The sequence below is a fragment of the Podarcis pityusensis genome (assembly GCF_964106645.2).
Source record: "Podarcis pityusensis genome assembly, chromosome: 2".
Lineage (NCBI taxonomy): Eukaryota > Metazoa > Chordata > Lepidosauria > Squamata > Lacertidae > Podarcis > Podarcis pityusensis.
In genome coordinates, this window is record NC_138029.1 from 36,355,409 (window position 1) to 36,378,519 (window position 23,111).

The 23,111-nt window shown below is 41.8% G+C and overlaps 1 protein-coding gene and 1 long non-coding RNA gene across 5 annotated transcripts in view; one reads left to right on the forward strand and one right to left on the reverse strand.

Moving 5' to 3' along the window:
* Window positions 1-14,624, reverse strand: part of PRPSAP1 (phosphoribosyl pyrophosphate synthetase associated protein 1) — a 20,649-nt gene extending 6,025 nt beyond the window's left edge. Inside the window, exons 1-9 of one of the 4 annotated variants that reach the window (XM_080993975.1) lie at window positions 14,480-14,624; window positions 13,068-13,179; window positions 10,333-10,385; window positions 8,958-9,024; window positions 5,544-5,716; window positions 3,969-4,084; window positions 3,329-3,384; window positions 1,618-1,763; window positions 861-931 (exon numbers count right to left, since the gene is read on the reverse strand). In XM_080993975.1, the coding sequence (XP_080850101.1) occupies window positions 861-931; window positions 1,618-1,763; window positions 3,329-3,384; window positions 3,969-4,084; window positions 5,544-5,716; window positions 8,958-9,024; window positions 10,333-10,385; window positions 13,068-13,150 (765 nt within the window). In that variant the 5' untranslated portion in view covers window positions 13,151-13,179; window positions 14,480-14,624. Of the gene's footprint in view, window positions 1-860; window positions 932-1,617; window positions 1,764-3,328; window positions 3,385-3,968; window positions 4,085-5,543; window positions 5,717-8,957; window positions 9,025-10,332; window positions 10,386-13,067; window positions 14,309-14,479 lie in introns of those variants that run through there. The other 3 variants (XM_080993974.1, XM_080993976.1, XM_080993973.1) reach the window with 3 other exon arrangements.
* Window positions 14,625-14,739: 115 nt separating this feature from the next.
* Window positions 14,740-22,178, forward strand: LOC308470684. The gene is made up of 4 exons (XR_013982551.1): window positions 14,740-14,879; window positions 17,426-17,506; window positions 20,452-20,623; window positions 22,058-22,178. It is a non-coding gene; the product is annotated as an uncharacterized lncRNA (long non-coding RNA).
* The last annotated feature ends 933 nt before the right edge of the window (window positions 22,179-23,111 follow it).

Below are 23,111 nucleotides of genomic sequence, written 5' to 3' on the forward strand. Positions count from 1 at the left end.
TTGGTACATTGCCAATAAGGATTTCAGTAGCAGGTATTTATACCAGCATGGTATAAGTCTGCTTCCTGGACAGGGCTAAGTTCCTATAATGAGCACATGACAGGCACAAACTTTCCAAAGATTTATGAAGGAGTGCTGTTTGGAAAATATACATGAAAATGCTTTTTTGGGCAAAGATATATTTGAAAATACAAAAATGGCTTTAGTTAGCTCTCTCTCAAGGAGAGGTACAGAATGCAAGCTGCCCATGCTCCTGGTTACAAACTCAAGAAGTGTCTTGTGGAAAGGCAGGCACTAGGAAGCTAGTCACACAGGCTGCACAAAATGTACTGGTTTGGCACAAAGCCCTGTCAATTTTGTTGACTGTTTGAGAAACCAGAATAGGGACCTTTGGGTAGGAGGTTCTGAAAAGCTTGTTCATATGGAGTTCTATGACACAGTGGCAACATGCACACTATACAAGCTTGGATAGGCCAGGATGTCTAGTCTTGCATCTTAAAACAATCATCCCTCCAAATGGAAAGGCTACTGTACCTAGACTTTTGTCCAGGAAGTTAGCAATGAACCCCAAAGCTTCACTCAGTGAGGTGTCACTGTCTATCAGAGTTAGATTTTCTTTCCAGATAGAACACTAACAGGAATTTATACCACCATAAGGCCAGTTAATACTGGAGGATAGCTACCTTATTTAATTAGTAGAAAAAAAGTGAAACCAGACAATACAATGTGACTGTTTAGTTTTCCTGCATGGCTTCTAGCCCAGTCCTGAAATCCCAACTGCATCCAGGCATAAATATTTGAGATGTAATGAAACCTAGGGAAAAAATCCCATTTGTCATCATGGCCTTTTAGTTCCTTACCACAATGATGGCAATTCTACCTCCAACATCTCCAACTACTGTTATTGGTGGCTTCTCTTTGGCCATCATAACTAAGGAATAAAAAACCCAACATCAGAATCATAGCTTCATTGTAATATGCATATTCATCTTTCATGCTTTGTATGAAAGAGACCTCATAGTGGACATTTTGTTTCACTTAAATGAAAGACAGTTCAAATAGCTGTTATTATTATTGAACATAAACAAACCTTGTCACATTTAAGCAATTCTGAATGAACTGTGTTGAGGCACAAAAATTATGTCTCACAGCACTGATTTCAGCCACACTTTAAAAGGTCATCTTTAGATACTCCTCAAAGGGGAGGGGAGGAGGAGGAGGGGTGGTGGTGGTGGTGGTGAAACTTACTGGTATTTAGGGTTTTACTTTTTGAAATATGGCAACCCTATTTGAGCACATGCTCAGCCCAGGTTTTCAGGACCAGTCCGTTCACACACAAATCACCCAGTTTTCATTTTAGAAAGTTAATGCGGGGAGAGAGACTTCTGGTGTTGCCATTAAACAACTGATTGCAGATTATTCCTGGATGTGTGCATGACCTCTGATTTAAAAGCAACTTAATTTTGCTTGGTTCCTTATCTCCCTTTAGATAGCTACAAATTATTATATGTGCAGAGTTTGTTTCCTCAGCAGAGAATTCAGATGGCTCTTACGTTGAAATGCCATGCACATCAAAACCAAAGGAAAATAAAAGTAAAGAAAAATGCAACAACATACAGGGTAGCTCCAGACCAGTGTGCAGAGTGGTATTTTTTACTGTTGGAGGAGAGTGGCGTCCATCATCCATGTCTTGCTCTGTGCACTGAGCCTCCCCATGGATAACCGCCAGTCCTAGCCGTAGCCGCTCTGCATAAGACTGGGCCCTAGATAAAAGCAACAAGATATTAGTGGGGGGAAATATATTCACTTTTGAAAAGTCCTCTGCTTTAGCTCATTTCCATGTGCTTCATTTAAACAGGATTCAGCTTGGGAAAGGAGTGTGCTTTTTCAACTAACAATAAGTAGTTAATGCTTAAGAATGTTGCTTTTCACTATTGTTTTTCAGTTTCCTTTTAACAAAATGGACTCCATGCACAATCACCTTCTGCCACTTTAATATGAAAAGCAGATGCTGCTTATTTTGGAAGTGTGTCAAACACTTCCAAAACATGATGCTCCTTTCCTCTGTCTCTGTAATAACTTCAAATGTTGAACTGAAGATATAACCTAGGTCTGGATTAATCTAAATAGCTGTGCTGGCGGAAGCCAGGGCAACAAGTACCACTAACACAATGGGGCTCACCCCACCCCACACTCAGATCAACCCTGGAAGGTTGGAAAATTCCTCCAGAACAGCATGCAGGAGGAGAGGAGAGACCATTCCATCTGGAAAGCAGAAATCCTTGTGCTGATGGAAGTGATCTCCTTAGCATTACTTTACACTCCACTCAAAAGGGAAAAGAGGAAAGTGTCTCAAAGTGATCAACTGTTCAAAGTATTCCAGAAACAGTGTCTCCAAAGGTTCAAAAATATTTGTATTGGTATTCACTGGAAGCTGATGTAATTGAACAAGAAGGATCAGTACACACAAACTGTTTTTCTACTGGCATGGATGGACTGATCCCAAGCCTTAAAAAAAAAAAAAACTCAAGAAAAACCCCTAAGCAGTTTACATATATTCTTGGTTTCCTTCATCTGGTCTATAGGGACACACCAGAATAGTCACATAAGAGTAACACAGCTAAGTTATTGAATGGTAAAAAGACTGTGCATGCACCAGGTCCAAACAGGTTGAAGGTGCTGCTGTTGCATCAACTGTCACTCCATTTTGATTTTTAAAAAGAGAGAATTACCACTTCAATTCAGGAAAACTAAGGGAGACATGTCAATTGTTCTTGAGCTAGATACTGAATAAAGCTCTCCAAATATAGGTGGTGGTCCAGAAATGGATTGGGCTATGCATCTTCTAAACACTCTATCTGCCATACTGATGCAGTTTTCCAGTGGCCATCCTATATTAAAAAACTGCCCTAGGTTCATGCCTATTAAATTATATTAAGAAGATCTTTTCCCGCACTATCCTTCCACAGATGAACTTTTTGCAGCTCAGAGGGGGATGAATTTATCATATATCTTTAAAATCTATTTCAGGGTTTCTTGCTGGTGTTTTAAGGTTTGCAGTTGAAGAATATGAAGAAGAGCATTTCAGCATTTCCCACAAGTTCTTGGTGCATCTCCTTGCTATACTTCTGATAAAAAGAAACTTTCCTAGCAGAGCCTGTCACTTTCTCCAGCAAGAGAGAAAACAGAAACCAATCACCTTTTGATTTTCTTTTCCCAATTCCTCACATATCAACCATTTAATCTCTAGTGCTAAGGCATCTGTAAACATTGCCTGTACAAGCTGATTTTGTAGGGTTTATTCACATCAAAATTAAACTGTATTTACCTCTTAGCAGCATCAGGACTCTTTGCTACAATTACTGCATTTCTGTAATCAGGAATCTGGAGCACATTGAACCATGGTGAGACATTAAAAGCAGTTAAACTCTGACACAGAATGAATTAGGTTTTTTAAATAAATAAATAAAATTGCTCTTTTGTTACATAGGGTGACAGCTGAGAGCAATGCTATCATCATTCTCAAAACACTGGGAGACATTTAACTAAAATTGGCTTTTAAATAGTTCTACACAGTTTTTACTTTCATTGCTGCAGGATGTTTAAGTAATTAGACCCCATCCATATATATATATTTGACTAGCCTTAGCTCAGGGCCACACTAAAACATGAAACCATGGATTCATTAACAACCACCACAAGCAGGTAGAGGCAAAGTCAGAAGAAAATCTATGAAGAAAATTACCCCCAGTATTAACCAAGCTATCAGCAAATGCTTCCCAACATGCCAAGCAGCTTGCACTTTTAGCAAGGAGGCTGTTAAGATATATTACTGGGATCCCCTTTAACAGCAAAGATTAGTTGCCTATAGCAAGCATAAGCAATATACAAGTCTAAAAAAGACCAGCACTAAACAGTGTTCTAATCAAGCTGAGATTATAACTATTGATGGATCAAAGTAACTTCACCTCTTCTTGTATATACTGAAGCAAGAAAGGGGAAGCCCTCAGGTTATCAACAGGAAAGCTGAAAAATCCCTGGATTTCTTTTTGATGAAGATCCATAGTGATGATGTGTGTCAAGCCTATAAAAAAGAAAGAACATACGTTCACCAGGGTGCTAACTGCCAGCCTAGGGGCCTGAGGCACACCCAACCCACCCTCGCAAGACCTCACTAAATCTGACCCCAAGAGCTGATGGGGGAAAGAAAGTAAAGTTGACATGGTGCTGAGGTGGGTGAAATGGTGTAAGCTTCTTTCCTTCCACACCCCACTGCCCAGTGGCCTAATGCAGATGAATGGATCAGCTGAGAAGAGGGAACATGTGCAAAGTCTGTGTGCAAGCGAGGTAACCAGCTCCCTTTCAGCCACTTCCACTCTGGGGTTTAGCAAAGGTTGAATGTGACCCTCAGGCAAAAAAAAAAAGGTTAGTCCATTAAACTCACTTAAGAAGTGCAGTAGGGTATCAGTCACATTGATGTACCCAGGTAACATGGGTTTAAAGCACTTCTGCTTAAAGAGGTAGTCTGCAGACCAGTGCTGGTTCACTAGTCATTGGCTGCCAGTCCATGGTGGCTCCATCACAGCCAAGGTTGGGCAGGATGCTTCAGGAACTGAATATGGCACCAGTCCCTGGCACATGACGAGGAGGGTAGGGCTTGCCAGTCCACCACATCACATAGTTTGAGAAACAGTGGTTTAAAGAATCTCATTCACAAATTTTACTCCTAACAGGTAACTGATCTCTTGGGTTTGGGTAACCCATCATGATTACTGCCACACACATTCTGCATTATAGGTGACGGGGACCATTGAACCTTAGATGGATGTACCGGATGTTGACTCACAACGGAATTTGGCACTGAAACAGTAGTAACACGTAGAGCAAGAACAAGACTAAAAAAACCCCACTGCTTTATGCCAATGTTTTTGTGCAATATTTAGAACAGGGCTTTTTTTTTTTTTTTTTAAAAAGAGCCAGACAGGGTTTCATCCAAGGTTCAGTAGGCCCTAGACAACAGTCCTCCTGTGAACTTTGTTACTTTAGTGGTCACCTTAGCTGCTCCAGCCTTCGCAAACTTATGTCTCTCAAAAAGAGGCCTGGTCTCCTACCCACAGTGAGCAAAGCCAGGAATTTTAAGGATTCCATTTCTATTTCACCCTTTGTCTAAGAAAAAACATATATGTATGTTTTTTACCCTCTATTTTATCCTAACAAACACCCTGTGAGAAAGGTGTGGTGAAATTCAACCACTTTCAAGGGCACCAAAAGAGTTTCTTGTTATATTATATAAAATCAAACTACTAGTTTGAGGGTAGCTATTTCTAGTTTTTTTTTTCTGAATAGAAATCACTGTTAGTATTAGAAATGCCATCCTAAATATGTGGCTTGTTTTAGGATTATTTTTGGCTGTTCTTTCTGCAAAAAAAGAAATGTATTCTTATAGCAGGAAGGTCTCTCTCTGCAAAAACAGCCACTCACTTCTTCAGGGTCAGATCTATTGTGGGAGGTAAAATCTTGCTGCTTCTGGTCAGCTCACTCACCTGCTTTGGCCAACATGGAAGCAAGGAGTTTGCAGACTATAGAGCCTCTCTTCCTCATCTTGCTTTGTTTGCTGTAGGGGAAGTAGGGAATTACCCCAATGATATTTTTGGCACAGGACGTCCTCAGTGCATAAGCCATGATTAACAGTTCCATCACCGCAGTGTTCACATCTCTGAAATTGTTCAAAAATATTAATCAATAATCCACCTGCCAGTCAAATTCTAGAAACAGCTTCTTCTAAGAAGAAGACAATGTCAGCCAAAATAATGTGACCAGATTTTAAAAAATCATTTATTTCATTTCTTAGACCACAGCAAACAAAGTCATTTTTTAACCTAAATGAAAAGTTTTCAAAGTAATATTCACAGAATCTCTGGGGTTTTGCAGAAACTTGCCAGGGGTTTCTGAATGCAAATATCAGAAATGGTGGAGACACTGCCCAGTAAACAGCTTGTGCACCATTACCAATCTTATTTCTTTATTCCATAAAATACAGCTTGGTTTTTTTGCAAACAACCTCAAAGCAGTTTACAAAAATGACATTATCCATAAAAACTCAGTTAAACACAACTATTTTAACGTTTAACCAAATAATTAAAATCAATGATAAGCTGAAAGCCAGATTAAAATGCATGTCAACTGCAGAGCTTGTAGTCAGGGCTGCTGCAACAAACAGCTGTGCAACCCTTTGGGAGGCAAAGGCACCAGAGGGCATCAGGAGGGAGGGAAGGAAAGAGGGACAGAGGCCAGTGTTGCCCGCGGCACCCCTGAGCGTCATCCAAGGCACCCCAGGGTGCCACGGCACACTGGTTGAAAACCACTGCACTAAAAGATCAATTCCTTCCAAATAGAGGGTATTGTGGCATCTGTGGCAGTGTTAATGTTCACCATGTCAACATGTATCAAAAGTTCCTTTGCACCAGCTATAGCTCTTTCCTTTTTACATAGTGCCTGACAGACCCATTGATCACCAGTTTCAAAAAAGAATGTGTGTGTGTGGGGGGGGATGTTAGCAGTAGCCTTTTGCAACAAGGAGCTAAACAGTGTTGGCAGAAGGTGAAAAGGCCTAAACATGCCTAATCACTTGCTGAAGGTATTAGGGGAACTCTGGACCTGGAAGCACTCTAGGAGCACACTCTCTGAAGCACAGTGAACATTCAAGCTGCAACCCTTCTTTCATCTGCACTTGGCGTTCCACCAGATTTGGACCACAGTCTTTCCTGATCATCTGAGATGATACCCTTAGGAGTCTTTTGGCTCTCAAAGACATGTGACTGATTAAGTCTGTGTTTTAGCCAGCTGCTCTCATTTCTTCCACTGTAAGCTTTCCCTAGGAAAATTAAACCCCCATTTATCTTGACACATTTGCCAACGTTCTCCAAATTGGTTTGTTCTGCCTCCTATCTCCACCACACTGCACTGTTTATATACACAAAAAAGCTTTGTTCACCATCAAGGAAGTAGCCAAGAATTACATAAAACCACTCCATCCCCCAAGCAATTAAGACAAAAAGTTAACAGTGCACAATTTCCCCCTTCTGTGGCTTAAGGTGGCAGAGGCTAAGGAAGGACAGTCATTGTTTCCTAGGACTATGCATTTCACAAGCTATCAACTTAGGCTTATGATTTTAAACTAAGATTCATAATGACCAAGTAGGAACAACAACAGCCCCAATACTTTAGGCACATTTACATGTTAAGGAAATAGGCCTAGGTTAAAACTGTTCAGAAGTCTCAAGGCAGGAAAAAGGGGGAATGGGAGAGAGAAAGAACGCAATGTCTTTCCAGCATCATAGATATACAGTACTTACACGAATCTAATGCACCACTGAATCTAAAGCGCTCCTCGATTTTCAAAACTTTGAAATAAAAACAGTATTTGCCGCCAAATGTAAATCTGCCATCAAATCTAATGAGCATCCTAATTTTTGTGATGTAATTTGGCGCAAAAAGGTGCCCATTACATTTGAGTAAATACGGTACATGGTAGGATACCAACTATGTTACTCCTATCTAGTCTTACTCACCATTCACGTCTACTGCAGTGCTGGTTCAAGAGCCATCATCCCAGCCCCATAACTCGCCTCATCATCTGGGGCATTAAGCTCTTACCAGACAGAGAGGTTTGTGTGAACTAAAACAGAATAGTTCTTTTTTTATTCTTTAAGGCTATTTCTGCACCCCAAGCTACTAACCTAGATATGTGCAGGCAAGCAAGCTACACCATATCTGGGAGGCAGGAAGAAGGAAATCTGCTTTTATAAATTGATTTGAAAGGGTGCCTTATACATATACATCAGAGCTGTTGAGTCGCAGCTTTGCTGCGATTCAGACCTTCCCAACACCACAAACTTAAACAGCACCCATGAACTGCCCTTGCTGCTCCTTGGATATTATTACAGTGGTGCCTCGCAAGACGAAATTAATCCGTTCCGCGAGTTTCTTCGTCTAGCGGTTTTTTCGTCTTGTGAAGCAACCCTATTAGCGGCTTAGCGGATTAGCGGATTAGCGGCTATTAAAGGCTTAGCGGCCTAGCGGCTAAAAGGCTATTAGCGGCTTAGAAAAAGGGGGGGGGGAAGCGAAAAAAATCTCAAGACTCGCAAGACATTTTTGTCTTGCGAAGCAAGCCCATAGGGAAATTCGTCCTGCGAAGCGCATCGAAAAACAGAAAACCCTTTCGTCTAGCGGGTTTTTCGTCTTGCGAGGCATTCGTCTTGCGGGGCACCACTGTATTGATTAAATTTCTATCCTGCCCTTGTTCCCAAAGTTGACCAGGGCAGGTTATCTGCATAGCAGATAAAGAGAGTGGCAGTCGAGGCACTCCACATGGAGAAAGGATAAAACTAAATACCAGGCAAGATAGGATCATTTTTTGAAGCTACAGCACACAGCCAGAAAGGCAGGGAACTCCTGGGCAGATGCGCTGTAACTAAACAGCACTAAAGGCTATCAAGCAGGCACATTACTGGCAAGAGGCATTTTATTATAGAGTTCTGCTATAAAGATTAATCTAGTTAAAGGAGCAAGAACCTTAAAAAAATAAAATAGAGGATCCCAAAATAGCAAGGAAATGGAAGAGTAACTAATACAGTCTTCAGGAGAGCTTTGCAGGCTGAGGAATTGCATTGGGTTTCATTTACTGTCACTTTTAAGTGCCACATTAAGGTGTCGGATTTAAAGTCCACACTGTTGGTGTAAAAGATTAACTAGCATTAATAACATCATAGGCTCTCTTGTTAACGATGGTGAATGGGTAGTAGGGATGGCAGAAGTATATTTACACGTATAAATAGAGAGGAAAGACTCCAGAACAAATCCACTCAACCAGAGTTCCCACATATCCAAGGATGTGGGTTTATAAAATTCAGAATTCAATCCACACATACGCACGCAAAACTCCCACAAACCCTCACCTGGGTATTGTCTGAATAATGAACACATCCTGACCTCGAACAGATTCTTTTATTTCAACCCTTGTTTCTGTAAAGGAAGCACAGATATTTGAAAATAATCCTTGCAAATTAGCCTACTGGTACTTACGTATAAGCAACATGGCTGGAATGGGGTGGGTGGGTTTAAAGACTTAACAACAACAACTTTATTACTGTTGTAGACCAGCATAAAGACTTCACAAAATTAAAGTATTAAAATGCTTCCAAGTGTCTATTTGAGATAATGGATCTTTAGAGTCTGTCTGATAGCTTAAGCCTGCCTGATGTATTGCAGTGTTTTTAAACTTTCTTTTTTCTTTTAGCCTTCCTGGGGTTCATGTTGCATTCTAAAGCAGTTCACAATTTAAAGCTGGCTGGAGGAATATCCGTGTTGTGATCAGTGGACAGGGGCATGCGGTTTAGATGTGGTGAGCGTGGGAAGGGATTACTAGTGCATCCAAACAGGTGGGAGGACTGCAAGTCCTACCCTGCCAAGCCATTCCCACCACCGTCCATCAACGCAACTTGTCCAAAACTCTTCCAAACCATTCCACCTAAGCTCTGCCAATGGATGCCCCTCCTCATCAGCTGAAAGAACAAAGTTAATCATCCATGTTGAAAGGCAGTATACCTTTTTGGAAACCAGGTGCTGGGGACAAACAGGGAAACACTGTTGTCCTCATGCCCTGCTCATTATGTATTTTTAATCTTTGTTGGAAGCCGCCCAGAGTGGCTGGGGAAACCCAGCCATATGGGTGGGGTACAAATAATAAAATAATAATAGTAATAATAATAATAATAATAATAATTAGCCTCCCAGAGACGTTTGGTTGGCCAAAGCTGGAAAAACAGTAATAGGCAAGATAGGGGCAAGGGACTTGCCCAAGGTCACAAAACTAGGTACAAGAGGCGGAATCTGAACACAACTATCACTCCACAGTGGTACAAATGTGGTTCCGGGAATGAAAAAATGTGTTGGGGGGGGGGAATGTTTGCCACCTAGAGCTCCTTAGAGGAAAGGTGGGGTATAAATGTAATTTAAAAAACAGTACTTTTTGCAAGGGTAAAAAAAGCACAATAAGTCTTTAATACACATATTGAATAGGTTTGTCAAAGGCTCACTCAGCCATTGACAAACAAGTCTTAGCAATTTTATTTACGTGTTGTGGAAACAGCTAGAAAATCAAAGGGCTCATCTCTGGGTTCTGAAAATAGGAGAATATTCATTGGGAAAATGGCCTTGAGACTTTAAAAAAAATGATAATTTCCCCCATGGTTTTTTTTTTTTTCAATTTTGGAATGTCTATAGTCTGTTCTTCAGTAAATGCTCTAGAAGAAAAAGAAAAACCTGACTTGCCTCCATTGGTTTCCTGATATACCACAGATTTTCCGAGCTCAGCACCAAGTCGCCTAGAAAGAGAGACACACATAGAGAGAGATTCTCAACAATAGCTTACTAACATAGGATTTCTCACCATGCAATTCTAGAACAGCAAAGCTAAACTCAGCACTAAAAGACAGGGCTTACTGACAAACTGCTGCCTGCCACAACAAAGTTTCAATCCTGCTTGTTGGTCAGAACAACACTCCTGAAGCAACTATTATCACAGTAAGAGCAAACACACATATCCAAGTGGCTTAGGATATCTACCCTGAGTTTTACAGCTAGTTTAAGTAGAATTTTAAAACTAAAGCCAGGGCTGCAGGATTCTTAAAGCAAATTTCCCATTAAAAAGAAGGGACAGAAAAGCATTTCAGTCTGCATAACCTGGTCTAACTCTTCCTAGGATACTGGAACTTACATAATTCTGGCATTAGAAATTTAACTGGGGGAAACTGAAGTAGGCCTCAGGTGGTTCAAACGTTCTAGGAACAAAGAGAGATACTAAGGTATACAGGTAGAAAATTTATTCCGTTGTCTTCTAGTTGTCCCACCAGCAGGGGAAGTTCAACAGATGGTGACATGGGATAGGACCTTATTGGTGGTGCTATCCCAATTATGGAATGCTTTCCTTCTAGAAATACTATTAATGCCAACATTGCTGACAAGGGCAGAACTAGGTTATGATCCATCTGTTTGCTTGGGCATTTATGGGATGTTCTGTTGCTGCTATTGATGTGCTGGAATTTTTATTCCTACTCTTTTTCTGTTATGTTGTAACTCTCCCTAGGATGAAGAGATGAAGGACAAGTTATATACATCTTAAATAAATTTAAAAGAACCAGCCATTAATTAGAAGTCATCACTAAGCAAATATTTTAGCAAGCATATATGCATTATTTACAAGATAAGCAGTTACTTAATATAGTACATTTCAACTTCACAGGCTCTTTCAAGTTACACTGAAAAGCTATTTATGCTTCAAGATATAATCAGAGATTTGTTGGAACATAAACATCAAACCAAAAGCCAGTTAGCTTATTTGTTTTTGATATTTCACACAACACATTAGAAGGCTACCCCTTTAATCAGCTTTACGGTTTCTTTTTCATAGCCTTTGTGGCATATACTGCTCCTAAACCTTTCTGAGACAGGGAAAAGAATCAGCACACATTTCTGAGCTTTGGACAAATCCAAAATAGAAGGTTAAGGTTCATAAGCTTTCCAGGTTGTCAGTTTTTCATTTTCAAAAAGTATAATGAGATTATTCTTATTATAAATATAGAATAAGAGGCTAACTAAATTATGCTTTACTGCTGTTTAAAAGGTCACAGATTTGGAGCACAGTTATCCTGAAAGTGACAACAGCAACACAGAATGAATGTCTCTTTTTTCACTCTAAGTACCCTTGGGATGCTAACTGGACTAACCAAAGGGGTTTGCCCAACTTCTTTGGGAGATCTCCAATGTTGTGCCAGTGAATATAACGGAATTCCTTTTCCTCACCTCCCTGCCACACCCATTTTAACAGGTGTCCACTTGCTCCACAGGGTTCCCCAACCGTCCAGAGCAGATTTGGGAGGATTTGGGGGCGGGGGAGAGAAGGGGAAGTTCCACCGCACAAACAGATGTCAGCTGCGCAAATGGGTTGCCATAGGATACCATCTTTTGGACTGAACTAACGCTTGATCTGCAGAAACCGGACCACAAATGCTTTCACCAGTGAGGGGTATATTTCTTATTCTGGCATTTGTGATACCCAACAAATATTTGTTTCCCAGTTTGTGCATGGCTTCAGAAGCAGAGGCTTGCCCCTGTAGTCACAATGACTACTTTGCCTCCACAGTCAGAGGCAATATGCTTCTGAATACCAGTTGCTGGAAACCACAGAAGGAGAGTGTGTTGTTGTGCTCATGTTCTTCTTATGGGCTTCTAGTTGGCCACTGTGATAAGAGGATGCTGAACTAGATGAGCCACAGGCCTGTTCCAGTAAATCTATTATGTTAGTACTGTACTGCTAAACTTCAGAGGCACTCCAAAGCAGAGACCCTTCTTACTTCTTCCATCTGTCTGCAAAATTCAGACCAACATCAGACACAAGGCAATACCCCTCTCCCAAATCAGGGAGAGACAGGGTTGATGGAAGAGCAGCTTTTAGCAGTCCATCAATACCAGACAAATATTGCAGACCCACAAACAAAAGGGTAATTATTATTTTGTTTCAGTTTCAAATTCTCCAACCTACAGGAGATAAGGTAGTTAACAGTGTACTAAGAGGAAAAATGGTCAAGATTCCCAAATAAAATATGGCTATACCACATAAAACAGTTGAAAACTACAAACTCTCTTTAATAAAGCAACAAATGGAATCAACAAATGTGCACACATTGTTTATAATACATCACGAATGCTTACTTTACAAAAGCCTCAGTAAAACTCAATTTAAAATATTTAAATCTGAATAAATTGTCGCTTAAAGCCCCAACCTTTTAAAGTGAAAATAAAGAGTCTTAAAAATTGGGCTCACCAAAAGTAATGCTAAGCACTTGGGTGGGTCACGCATTCTTGAAGTAGGCTGAAGTGAAATATGTAAACTCAGGCATGTGGCAAAAAGCCTATTTTAGGAAATATGCCTTACTTTCCAGTTCATATACTGTTTAATTGCAACTCAATACAGGAGAACAAGATGCATAAAAACGTGAGACACTCACTCAGTGATTTTCTTCGCCAGCTCTGTGCAGGCTGCTGTGGAGTTTGCCGAGAAGACCCGGTAGCCACTTCTGGCTGCGTTCATTGCCAAGGAATCATGCAAACCCCTTGGAGCTCGAGGGTGAGAAAACACAGATCTATAAGGTAACAACAATTTCCTTGGCATCCTCCTCTTCAGCCTCAAGACTACCAGAGCAGGTGGGGGGGGGGGGGAGAAAGCAGTTTACAAGCAAGATCTTCCCCAACCCAATTATTACAGCAGACCAGAATTATTACAACCACCAAAAAAGGAGTATTTCAAAGACGTTAAGAAGCCCAACAAGTCAGATCAGTGTTACTGGTCTTTACATGCCCCCTAAAAATACTCATATAGAAGAGGAGATACTATTTGCATAAACAGGTCAAGCCCCTAAGAACTAGCATGCAGAAAGCTTAGTGTGAGGGTTGAAATTTAAAAGCAAAGTAAGTATGCAATGCAAAAAATGAGAGGAAGGGCAACAAGGAGTACAACAACGAAACTTGTTTACATACAAGAAGCAAGGTGGGGTAGGCAGACTCGGGAAAGAGGGTTTCTCAAGACAACAGGAGTAGTGGCGGAGAGAGGGCTTTGGCCACACACGCGGCCAGCACCAGAGAAAAGTTGCACTGGAAGTAGGCAGGGCAAAGTCTTCCTGGGAGATATGGGGCAGAGGAAGCAGGGAACACCTTACTTTAATATTAGCAATTAAAAAAAGAAGGAGGCGAGTGCCTTCCCGAGGAATGAAAGGGAATCAGAGGCGTGAAGCTACGAGACGGGAACTTTCGGAATAAGGAGAAGCGGATTTTGAAAGGGGGTGGGGGGTCAGTTGGGTGGAATATGGAAAACGATGAAGATGCAGAAGGATCAGACCCTCTCAGGCCACCCAGAGGAGACTAGGCTGGGGTGGGCAGCTGGAAGGGAAGGGGGGAGGTTGGGGGTCTAAAAATGAGGGGGGGAGGGGCTGTGAGAGTGGAAATGGAGTAAGGGGGAGAATGGGGGGGAAAGTGAGATGAGGGCGGATTTAGCAGAACTGCGAGGCGGTTAAAGATGCAGGAGGAGGGCAGCTCCAGGCCCCGCTGCGGCTTAGGCGCCCACACGCTCGACTCTCTTGCAGCTACTGGTCCCTTCCTCGTCGGGACTCTTTCGGGCCCGCTCGCTCTCCAGCCCCCCAACCCAAGCGAAGAGTCAACTCCACCAGTATGCCCGGTCATAGAGACGCCGCCCTAGAGCGCCACCTTCTGCTCTCGGCGGCCATTTTGCGCAAGCAGGGCCTCTTCCCCTCTCTCTCTCTCCCGCCCGCCTGCCCGGCTGTTGAGAGAAAGATATGCAGTCCTCGCCGGTGTCACGCAGACATGTTGAGTGAGGGCAGGAGGGAAGAGCGTGCTCAATACTCACCACTTTCCCTTCCGTTCCCTCCGCTGCTTACTCGGGGATGTTTCGGTTGACTGTCTTAAAAGGGGGGGAAAGAAAAGAAATCCCACTGCCACTTAGCTGGGAAGCGCATCACCTCTTCCTTAAGACCGTGAAGAGTTTTCCCGAAACAAAGATGGCTGCTTCCTGGAGGGAGGGGGAGAGTCCGACCAACGGCCAAGTGGGAAGTTCTAGAATGGAAGTGGGCGGAGCCATTGTCGAGTAGGGCCGGAGAGGTCGCGAGCAGAAAGCGACAGAGGAGGAGGAGGAGTGCAGAGAAAGGTTACGCTTCAGTCTCTGGGGCTGCAGTCCTGCGCTTGCTTACGTGGGAATAAGAAGACCCACGTGGAACTTGAACTCAGTGGAACTTACGCCAGAGTATACTGTACATGCATAGATTGCGCTATAAGACTTCGAGAGAGGGGGGGAATGACTTAATAAGAAACCTAGAGGCGAGAGGGAGTTGTTCGTTTAACAACTTCTATACAAAGAGTATAGAAGGGAAGGGTCTGCTATACCGTTTAACCGCCTTGAGTCCCATCAGAGGAAAAAGTCAGGGGTATAAATCAATATAATAGTAATACTTGGAGGAAGAAGTCCAGGGCCCCTGTTAACAAGAATGAGCAGGGCTGGCAAACCACATACTGAACGTACTGCAATCTAAGGAGAAGCCCCACTTCCTCCTTTCTGCAAAACCATTAAGCCAAGGGTCTAAAATTGCTGAGCTGGATCACTGTGGAGATGTTCCTTTTGCTTCCTCTTCAGTAACTCTGCTTCATAGTGGGGATTACAGCTCCATGGTGGTGTTTGGCTGATGTTGAACAATCTAGCACTGTTTCTGCTTTAACTTATAACCCTCCATCGCAGGGTTTTTAACTAGGTAGGTGAAGAGGTAAAGGACCCCTGGACGATTAAGTCCACTCAAAGGCGACTGGGGTTGCGGCACTCATCTCGCTTTCAGGCCGAGGGAGCCGGCGTTTGTCCACAGACAGCTTTCCAGGTCGGGTGGACAGCGTGACTAAACCACTTCTGGTGCAACGGAACACCGTGACAAAAGCCAGAGCACATGGAAATGCCGTTTACCTTCCCGGTGCAGCGATACCTTCCCGGTGCAGCGATACCTATTTACTTGCCCTGCTTTGCTTTCGAACAGCTATGTTGGCTGAAGCTCTGAACAGCAATGGGAGCTCACTGTGTCACGTGGATTCGAACTGCCGACCTTCCCCGATCAGCAAGCCCAAGGGGCTCAGTGGTTTAGACCACAGTGTCACCCACATTCCTGTAGTTTTTAACTACAGGAGGGCCCCTCAGGGCCCTCACCATAACAGCTGTTCAATAAAAGACCCGAACAGCAACTTTTAATCTATTCTTTTCAGAAGGAGACTACATTGACCTTAGTCAGCTCTTAACTAATCCATGCTTGGGTGTCTCAACACAATGTAACCATCATAATAAACTGCTGCTCCAGCCTTCATTGCATTCCCAGCAATAGGATGTAACTTGAAATGGCATTAATGATTGCTGGACAAAACCAGGCGGTTTTAGTTCAGAGGCTGTTATTCTGAATTGCAAAGATAGGGTATTGTGTGTCCTGTATATTATTTCTGTACAATGCCTAGTGCATATTTGATGCAATCTAAATAATATATGATTATGAGTATGTGCCCTAAATCAGTAATTCTATAAAGGGGCAATGCAATACAGCCAAAAGTTAGATAAGATTACTGCTACTTTAATTGAGATGCTGCTTCCTTCTAGACAAAAAATACAAATAAGGTCATTAATGGGTGTAGTTTTAGTATAATGGGATCTTTGTAATATTGTTTTGCAAATGGCAATTTAAACATAAGTCTCTGAGATTTGTCAGCATGTAATCATAATATATGGGGACGCAGGTGGCGCTGTGGGTAAAAGCCTCAGTGCCTAGGGCTTGCCGATCGAAAGGTCGGCGGTTCGAATCCCCGCGGTGGGGTGCGCTCCCGTTGCTCGGTCCCAGCGCCTGCCAACCTAGCAGTTCGAAAGCACCCCCGGGTGCAAGTAGATAAATAGTGACCGCTTACTGGCGGGAAGGTAAACGGCGTTTCTGTGTGCTGCGCTGGCTCGCCAGATGCGGCTTTGTCACGCTAGCCACGTGACCCGGAAGTGTCTCCGGACAGCGCTGGCCCCCGGCCTCTTGAGTGAGATGAGCGCACAACCCTAGAGTCTGTCAAGACTGGCCCGTACGGGCAGGGGTACCTTTACTTTACTAATCAAAATTTATACATGGGACATTTTAACATTTATTTACATCTTAAGTAGCATTCCATTATCTAACACTTTAAAGAGCTAGCAAACAAAGAATACCCAAAGGGTCAGCCATAAACCCAAAAACCTAATGTAAGAGCACAGGGATAGTGGGAACTGGCTTGAAAGCCACCAGATTTATTTTCCCCTTCCCAAAATTAGACAACAAGATCTCAGTGAGAACAATGTTTGACTGCTACATGATAGGCAGGACAGAGGTCATCCTAAAGTCTTATGTTTTACCATTGTTTCAAGCAAAGGTGATTACATATCAGACCTGATATATTTCCACTTAACCCCAAATAAAAAGCATTTAAAAATCAAACACTATAATGTCTATTGTTGTAAATGTCCGATGCATCTGGGAAATCAAGTACAAACTATTCATTTCATTTCATTGCCTGCTTGCTACTTGTTTACTGATTGCACATGTCCTGAAATATAGCCCATGGAATCTTTTCGGTGCATACTCTGTTTCTTGGTGTGTAAAATAACCAAGAGTTATCAGATAATGTCTCCTTAATCTTTATTCTTGGGCGTGTTGGAATTGAGGGCAATGAGTTGGCTAGCCAGGACAGCAATCCACTTTAGTGTTAGGCACAGTGGAATCCTATTTAGCTATTTTATCCCATCTTCAAATCTCAACAGGGGTAAATGGCGAGAGCTGTTGGAAAACCTATGTGATACAGTATTCTGTTCATCATCAAATGCATCCATGAAGACCTGCAGGTAGGAAATTGTCCTGGCTCAGCCAAGAATTTGATCCAGAGTCAATAACCAGTATCTTCTGTAGGAAAGGCCTCACCAGTATGTATATCTTGTGTTACCATTACTTTGGAGCATGTTGTGCAAGTCCATTAATTGCTTGCCAGATGCTTTAGGAAGCTTCATTTCTAGTGGAAAGTATCTCCTGTATTTTCTCTCTGCTTTTATGAGGCCAGGCTTAACCTGGCAACAGCTTTATCGAATAATACTGAGAACTTGAGTGTAGCCAACATTTAAGTTTCTCACCACCCTTATCCTACCCTATGTGTTGTATACTGTATTACCATTCCGTTCACATCCTGGGCTCATTTTGAAGGAAGGGTGATATATAAACATAATAAATAAATAAATGTCAGGATTGTGGGAAATGTAAATGGTAGCTAGACCCACTAGCTTGGGGCAGTTGAATGCTGGGCCAATTTATTTATTTTAAGGATAGTTCAGCTATTCCAGGTGCTGACACAGGGCCTGTTTCTGAACAAATAAAGTGTATGCATTAACTGAATGGAAACCTAGAGATAGCTGTATGAAACATATCTAACAACCATTGTACCATTTTCCTACCATGCTATATTACAGTTATGTTCTGTTGAAGTTTACTTCTATGCTGCTTTTTGGCCAAAAAAGGCCTCCAAGCTGGCTTACAAAGGATAATTCAAGCAAAAAAAAAATACAGCTAACATTTCAAAAGAATCTAAAACACATTCATGTTTGTGCCAGAAGGCAAAGATGTCAGAGAGAGCAGGAACAGTTCTTCCTTCTAAGGATCAGGAGTCAGGGAGGTGAGGCAGGGCCTGCCTCTTGATGGTTCCAGCAAAGTTGCTCTCCAGGAGGAAAGCAATCTGTCATTAGATAACTAAAAACACTAATGGACTGTTTGAATTCTTCTTATTTTTTCAAATTATAAGAAAATGTGCTCTCTCTATACTTGTGCAATACAACGTTTTTTCTATAAACCTAAATACGAGTTTAAATTAATAAAGCAGGGTCAACCATTTTACTTTCCTTTAATTGCATATCATAGTCATTTGACAAGTTGTATTTGCACTGGGACGGCCAAAGGAAGGTCTGGTGCTTTTTCTGTCTTTTAAGTACTATATTTAAATAAAATATGTCAAGGGCGGGGGGGAAATGTTGCATAGACTGTAATGGAACTAAGGCGTAACATTACTATTCATATTATTGGTGGAATTCAGTGTTTTATTAAGGTGTTCAATCCATTGGTGCAAGCATTTCAACTTCCCCAATGGAACTATATTCCTTCCATGTGCTCTCCTGGGGGTTCTCCCGACCCCACAGAACCAATTTGAGGGACACAGGGGAGGACTTGTGCTGGCTCCTGCTAGCACAACTATAATACAGCCCATTATTATTAAATCTCTTTAAACTTTTTAACAGACAGAGCCAGGAAACATTTTCTTTTCTTTCTCTTTCTTTTAAAGACATCAAATATTCATTTCTGAAAAATTACAAGCACACCACAAAAGAATCCAAAAGAGAATGAGAACATACCTTTTATCCAAATTGTGGGGAATCAACTCTTTATCTCTTGCAAAGCTACTTCTGGTCACAGCTTAAGAAAGCTAGGCAAATGCCATTAATATGTAGCCTAAATCTGTGACAAAAATCATAGATAGAGCCACTGCATACTTGACAATTCTTGCTTCATAAAAGCACAAAGAAGAGAATGTGGGCTATTAAATTAGAAAAGGAATGCATAGCATGAAGGCTATGAAACTTTACTGACTGGAAATGCAGTACATTGAGAATTCAGTTACATTTTGTTTTAAAGCATATTTTGTGGCCTGTTTTTAGAAAAAGGTCGTCAAGTTGTCAGATCATTTGAACAAGTAGATCACTGATACAGACCCCCTTAGTTTTTTATTTGCTCCTCATTGCACTGTCTTACAGAGTTATCAAAACTGAGGCTTCTTTTAAGTCCAGTATTTATGAATACTTGTATGGACTTAACTTGTTTAATGTTCTGATTCTTCTGACCTGAAAATGACTCTTAAGCCATAATAAGATTACATGGTGAAACTAGAGCAAAATAAATTAATTACTGGCATCAGATCTGAGGCACCACTGAGAAAGAATAGTCAGTCAAAAAAGTAGAAAAGCCTCCTTGATGCCAATTAATAAGCTGAGTGAAGGAGAAAATACTACAGAAGTAAATTATGAAGTCAGAATTCTTCTAATTAAAGTTACTTTGGTGGAAAAGAATTAAGTGTATAGTTAAACCAGGAAACTGCCTCCCACAGGCGACAGTGATAGCCACCAACTTGGATGCTTTAAAAGAGGGTTAGGCAAATCCTTGGGGGAGAGAGTGTCATTCATGGTTACTAAACATAATGCCTATGCTTTGCCTCCATAGTTGGAGGCAACAACGCTTTTGAATATCAGTTGGTGGGAGCCACTTGTGCTCGAATCCCGCCTGCTGGTTTCTCCCTGTTTCAGCCCCTGTGAGAATAGGATGTGGGACTAGATGGGCCATTGACCTGATCTAGCATGTTCTTGTTATGTTCTTAATGAAGTGATATTATCTTAGCTTTCAAATATGGAGTTTCAGAAGGACCCACTGCTGCAGGGCCATAGATACAGGCTCAGCACCTCCTGCTCTGTTAAGTACAATGGTACCTCGGGTTACAGATTCTTCAGGTTACAAACTCTGCTAACCCAGAAATAGTACCTCGAGTTAAGAATTTTGCTTCAGGATGAGAACAGAAATGGCACGGTGGCAGCGTAGAGGCAACGGGAGGCCCCATTAGCTAAAGTGGTATCTCAGGTTAAGAACAGTTTCAGGTTAAGAACGGATCCCTCAAAGCTAAATTTCAAGTGCAAAATCTGAGTGTCTGAAATTCACAAAGTTCAATCTGACTTGTGAAACGATTGTTGGTTTTTTTGAACAGGATGCCAAATGTAGAAAGACCTTGGTACCAAATGCCATGACAAAAGGGAAACCAAGATCCATAGAGAAATTATGCCTAAAACCGGTTAGTAGCTGCTTAACATCCAATAAGAAAGGTGACTGCAAGCAATAAGATGGATGGATTGTCCTGGATCTGCTCCTGTCAAGAGAAGGTCTCCCTGATCCTTTCTTTAATATGCTACTGAGGATGAAAAAGCATTCTATGTACATTTTGAGCTTTAGTCCATAGTAGGAACTTACCATTTATCTTAGGTGGTGTACGTGTTTTCCATTTCGTCCTCACAAAAGCCTTGCTAAGTAGAATAGGCTAAGCAGTAGTGCCTGGCCCCAGGCCACCTAGTGACCATGATGTCTGAAAAAAGTTATGAGTTTATATATGCCTAGCTCTCCTGGTTTAAGGGATTGTCCACACTTCCACTTGCCCTGTGCCAAGAAACCATCTCACTTGTCTGGGAAAGCCACAGCACCATGGAAAAAGTTTGTTTCCGTTACAGGAAAGTATGATCAGATGCCTGGTTATTCTGTTGCTTTTCTTTTAATGATGCCACCTGCTGGACTCCAAGTATAAACGCTGCTTCACTGACATGTGTTTTACGCTCTAATTTTACATCCTTTTAAGAAGACAGTTGTGTCGAGCAATTTTATGAAGTCCTGCCTCTCGTTTTAAAAATACATTAAAAGGAAATGCTATGGCAGCTGGGAAATCACCCATGCTGACCCCTCACAGGGGCATCTAAAGTCTTGTGTAGGGACAGATTATTGCAGGGGAAGGGACCAAATATAGCACAGAATAGGAGAGGCAGGAAACTACTACCAAAGGGGTTCCTAATGACAGTTTTGCAGAGTCAAGTGGCTGATATTGGAATTTATGAATATTCTAAATGAAATTCTATATATCCTAAATGCATTATAAGCTTACAAAATGTTAAGGTTAAGTGACTGAGTCATTAATGTGATCTGGTGCGTATCGTGCAGTGCAGTCATTGGTAATAGCCAAAGACACAGGTCTGAGCGATTTTCTAGGCATGGATCTGAGCAGTTTTGCCTTTGCACTTTCCTCTGAAAAACCTACTCTTTAGTGCTAAATTGGAACAAACAGCAATCTGCAGAAAACCCGATTGCTGTTTGTTCCAATTTGGCATTAAACTGTAGGTTTCCCTGCACTAAGCAACAGGACAAGCAGAGGTGTGGATAAGCCCTAAAACAAATGATGAGTTTGTGGGGTCTGAGACACCCTAAATTCCTGGGTCCAATAAAAGTTAGAATTAACCAAGGTTTGGGGAGTTAAACTGTGTCAAGCACTGAACCACCGGATTCAGGGCTTATGCTAAAAATACAAGCCAGGCTACCCTGGTGATCACAGAGTATGGGTCGTTAGGAAAACAAATTCTGAGAATGGCTGAGTTGTTACGCAAGCAAAGAGGCAGGGAGATGGGGTAGTCCTGTATAGAGGTAGTCAGCATGAGACAAGGGGCCAGAGTATTTGGGCCAGAGTATTTAGGATGGTGGTTGGCAGTGATGTGCTGGCAAAAAACTGTGACAAGCTGTAAAAAGGAGACGGAGAGCATGACTGATTTCTGTTTTAGATCCAAGGCTGCTGAACCCATGGGAGAAGCAAGAGACCCTCTTGGAGTGCAATACTGGGAATGTCTCCATTGTAGGCTCAAGTTGTATATATGTTTAAATAAACCATATATCATAAAGACACCACAGTCTCCGCTTTGCCTCATTTCTAAAGGAAGTTATTTTTCAGAATAGGCTAAAAATACACACCTATAGGCTTTGGGGTCTTTGCTGCTTTGATTCCTACTGACAAGCAGTTAAATTATCCAGGTTCAGAAGTTGCATTGAAAATATTGTTTACCAGTTCCTCTTATGAGAAGACTCTGCTAATTCACTTCCACGGAAGCAATATAACACAGTATGGGATTTAATGCAGAATCTAGCTGATGTAAGAGGGAGCTTGCAATCTAGGATTTTGTTTAAAGTATGGTTCTGTCCTCCAAGGATTCTGAAGGCAGGGGGAATATGAAGAAATGTTGGTAGGTCTTGAATGGAAGCAGAGAGGATTCTGAGATCAAGGGACTGGACTGAAACAATTTTCAGACCCTTACCCTAGAAGCAGGTCAACTAGGTGAATTTATACAAATGTTAAATTTGCATAATCACAGAGTGGGGATTTTGCAATTACAGGGTTTAGCCTTGAGTGGATTTTCAGCAAAGAATTCCAGAGCCTCTCCTCTTAAGTTGTGTCACATGGCTTACTTAAAAGAAATGCCTCTTTTCATTCTTTTCTCCATATTTTTGGGAGGTGTGACATTCATGCATGAACTGCCTGATCTGAGAGATTCATTGCATCCCTGTTATTCCTTCATGTGTTTATTTATTCCACAGTGGCATGAAAATCTCAACTCCTTGTAGCTGCTGATCTGTTTTAGAGGGTTTGTTAAATAAAAAAAATAAACCCTATATCATTTTTTGTAAAAAAGCTGATGGGATCAGCTGCCCAGATTTGCCAGCTGCCTTGAAGGAGGAAACCACATGTTTAATAACTTGTTCTAATGCAGCCAGGCATCCCACACTGATTGGAGCTTTAGGGCAACAAGCAATGATAACCCTTGTAGCCAGCACGAATTGCTG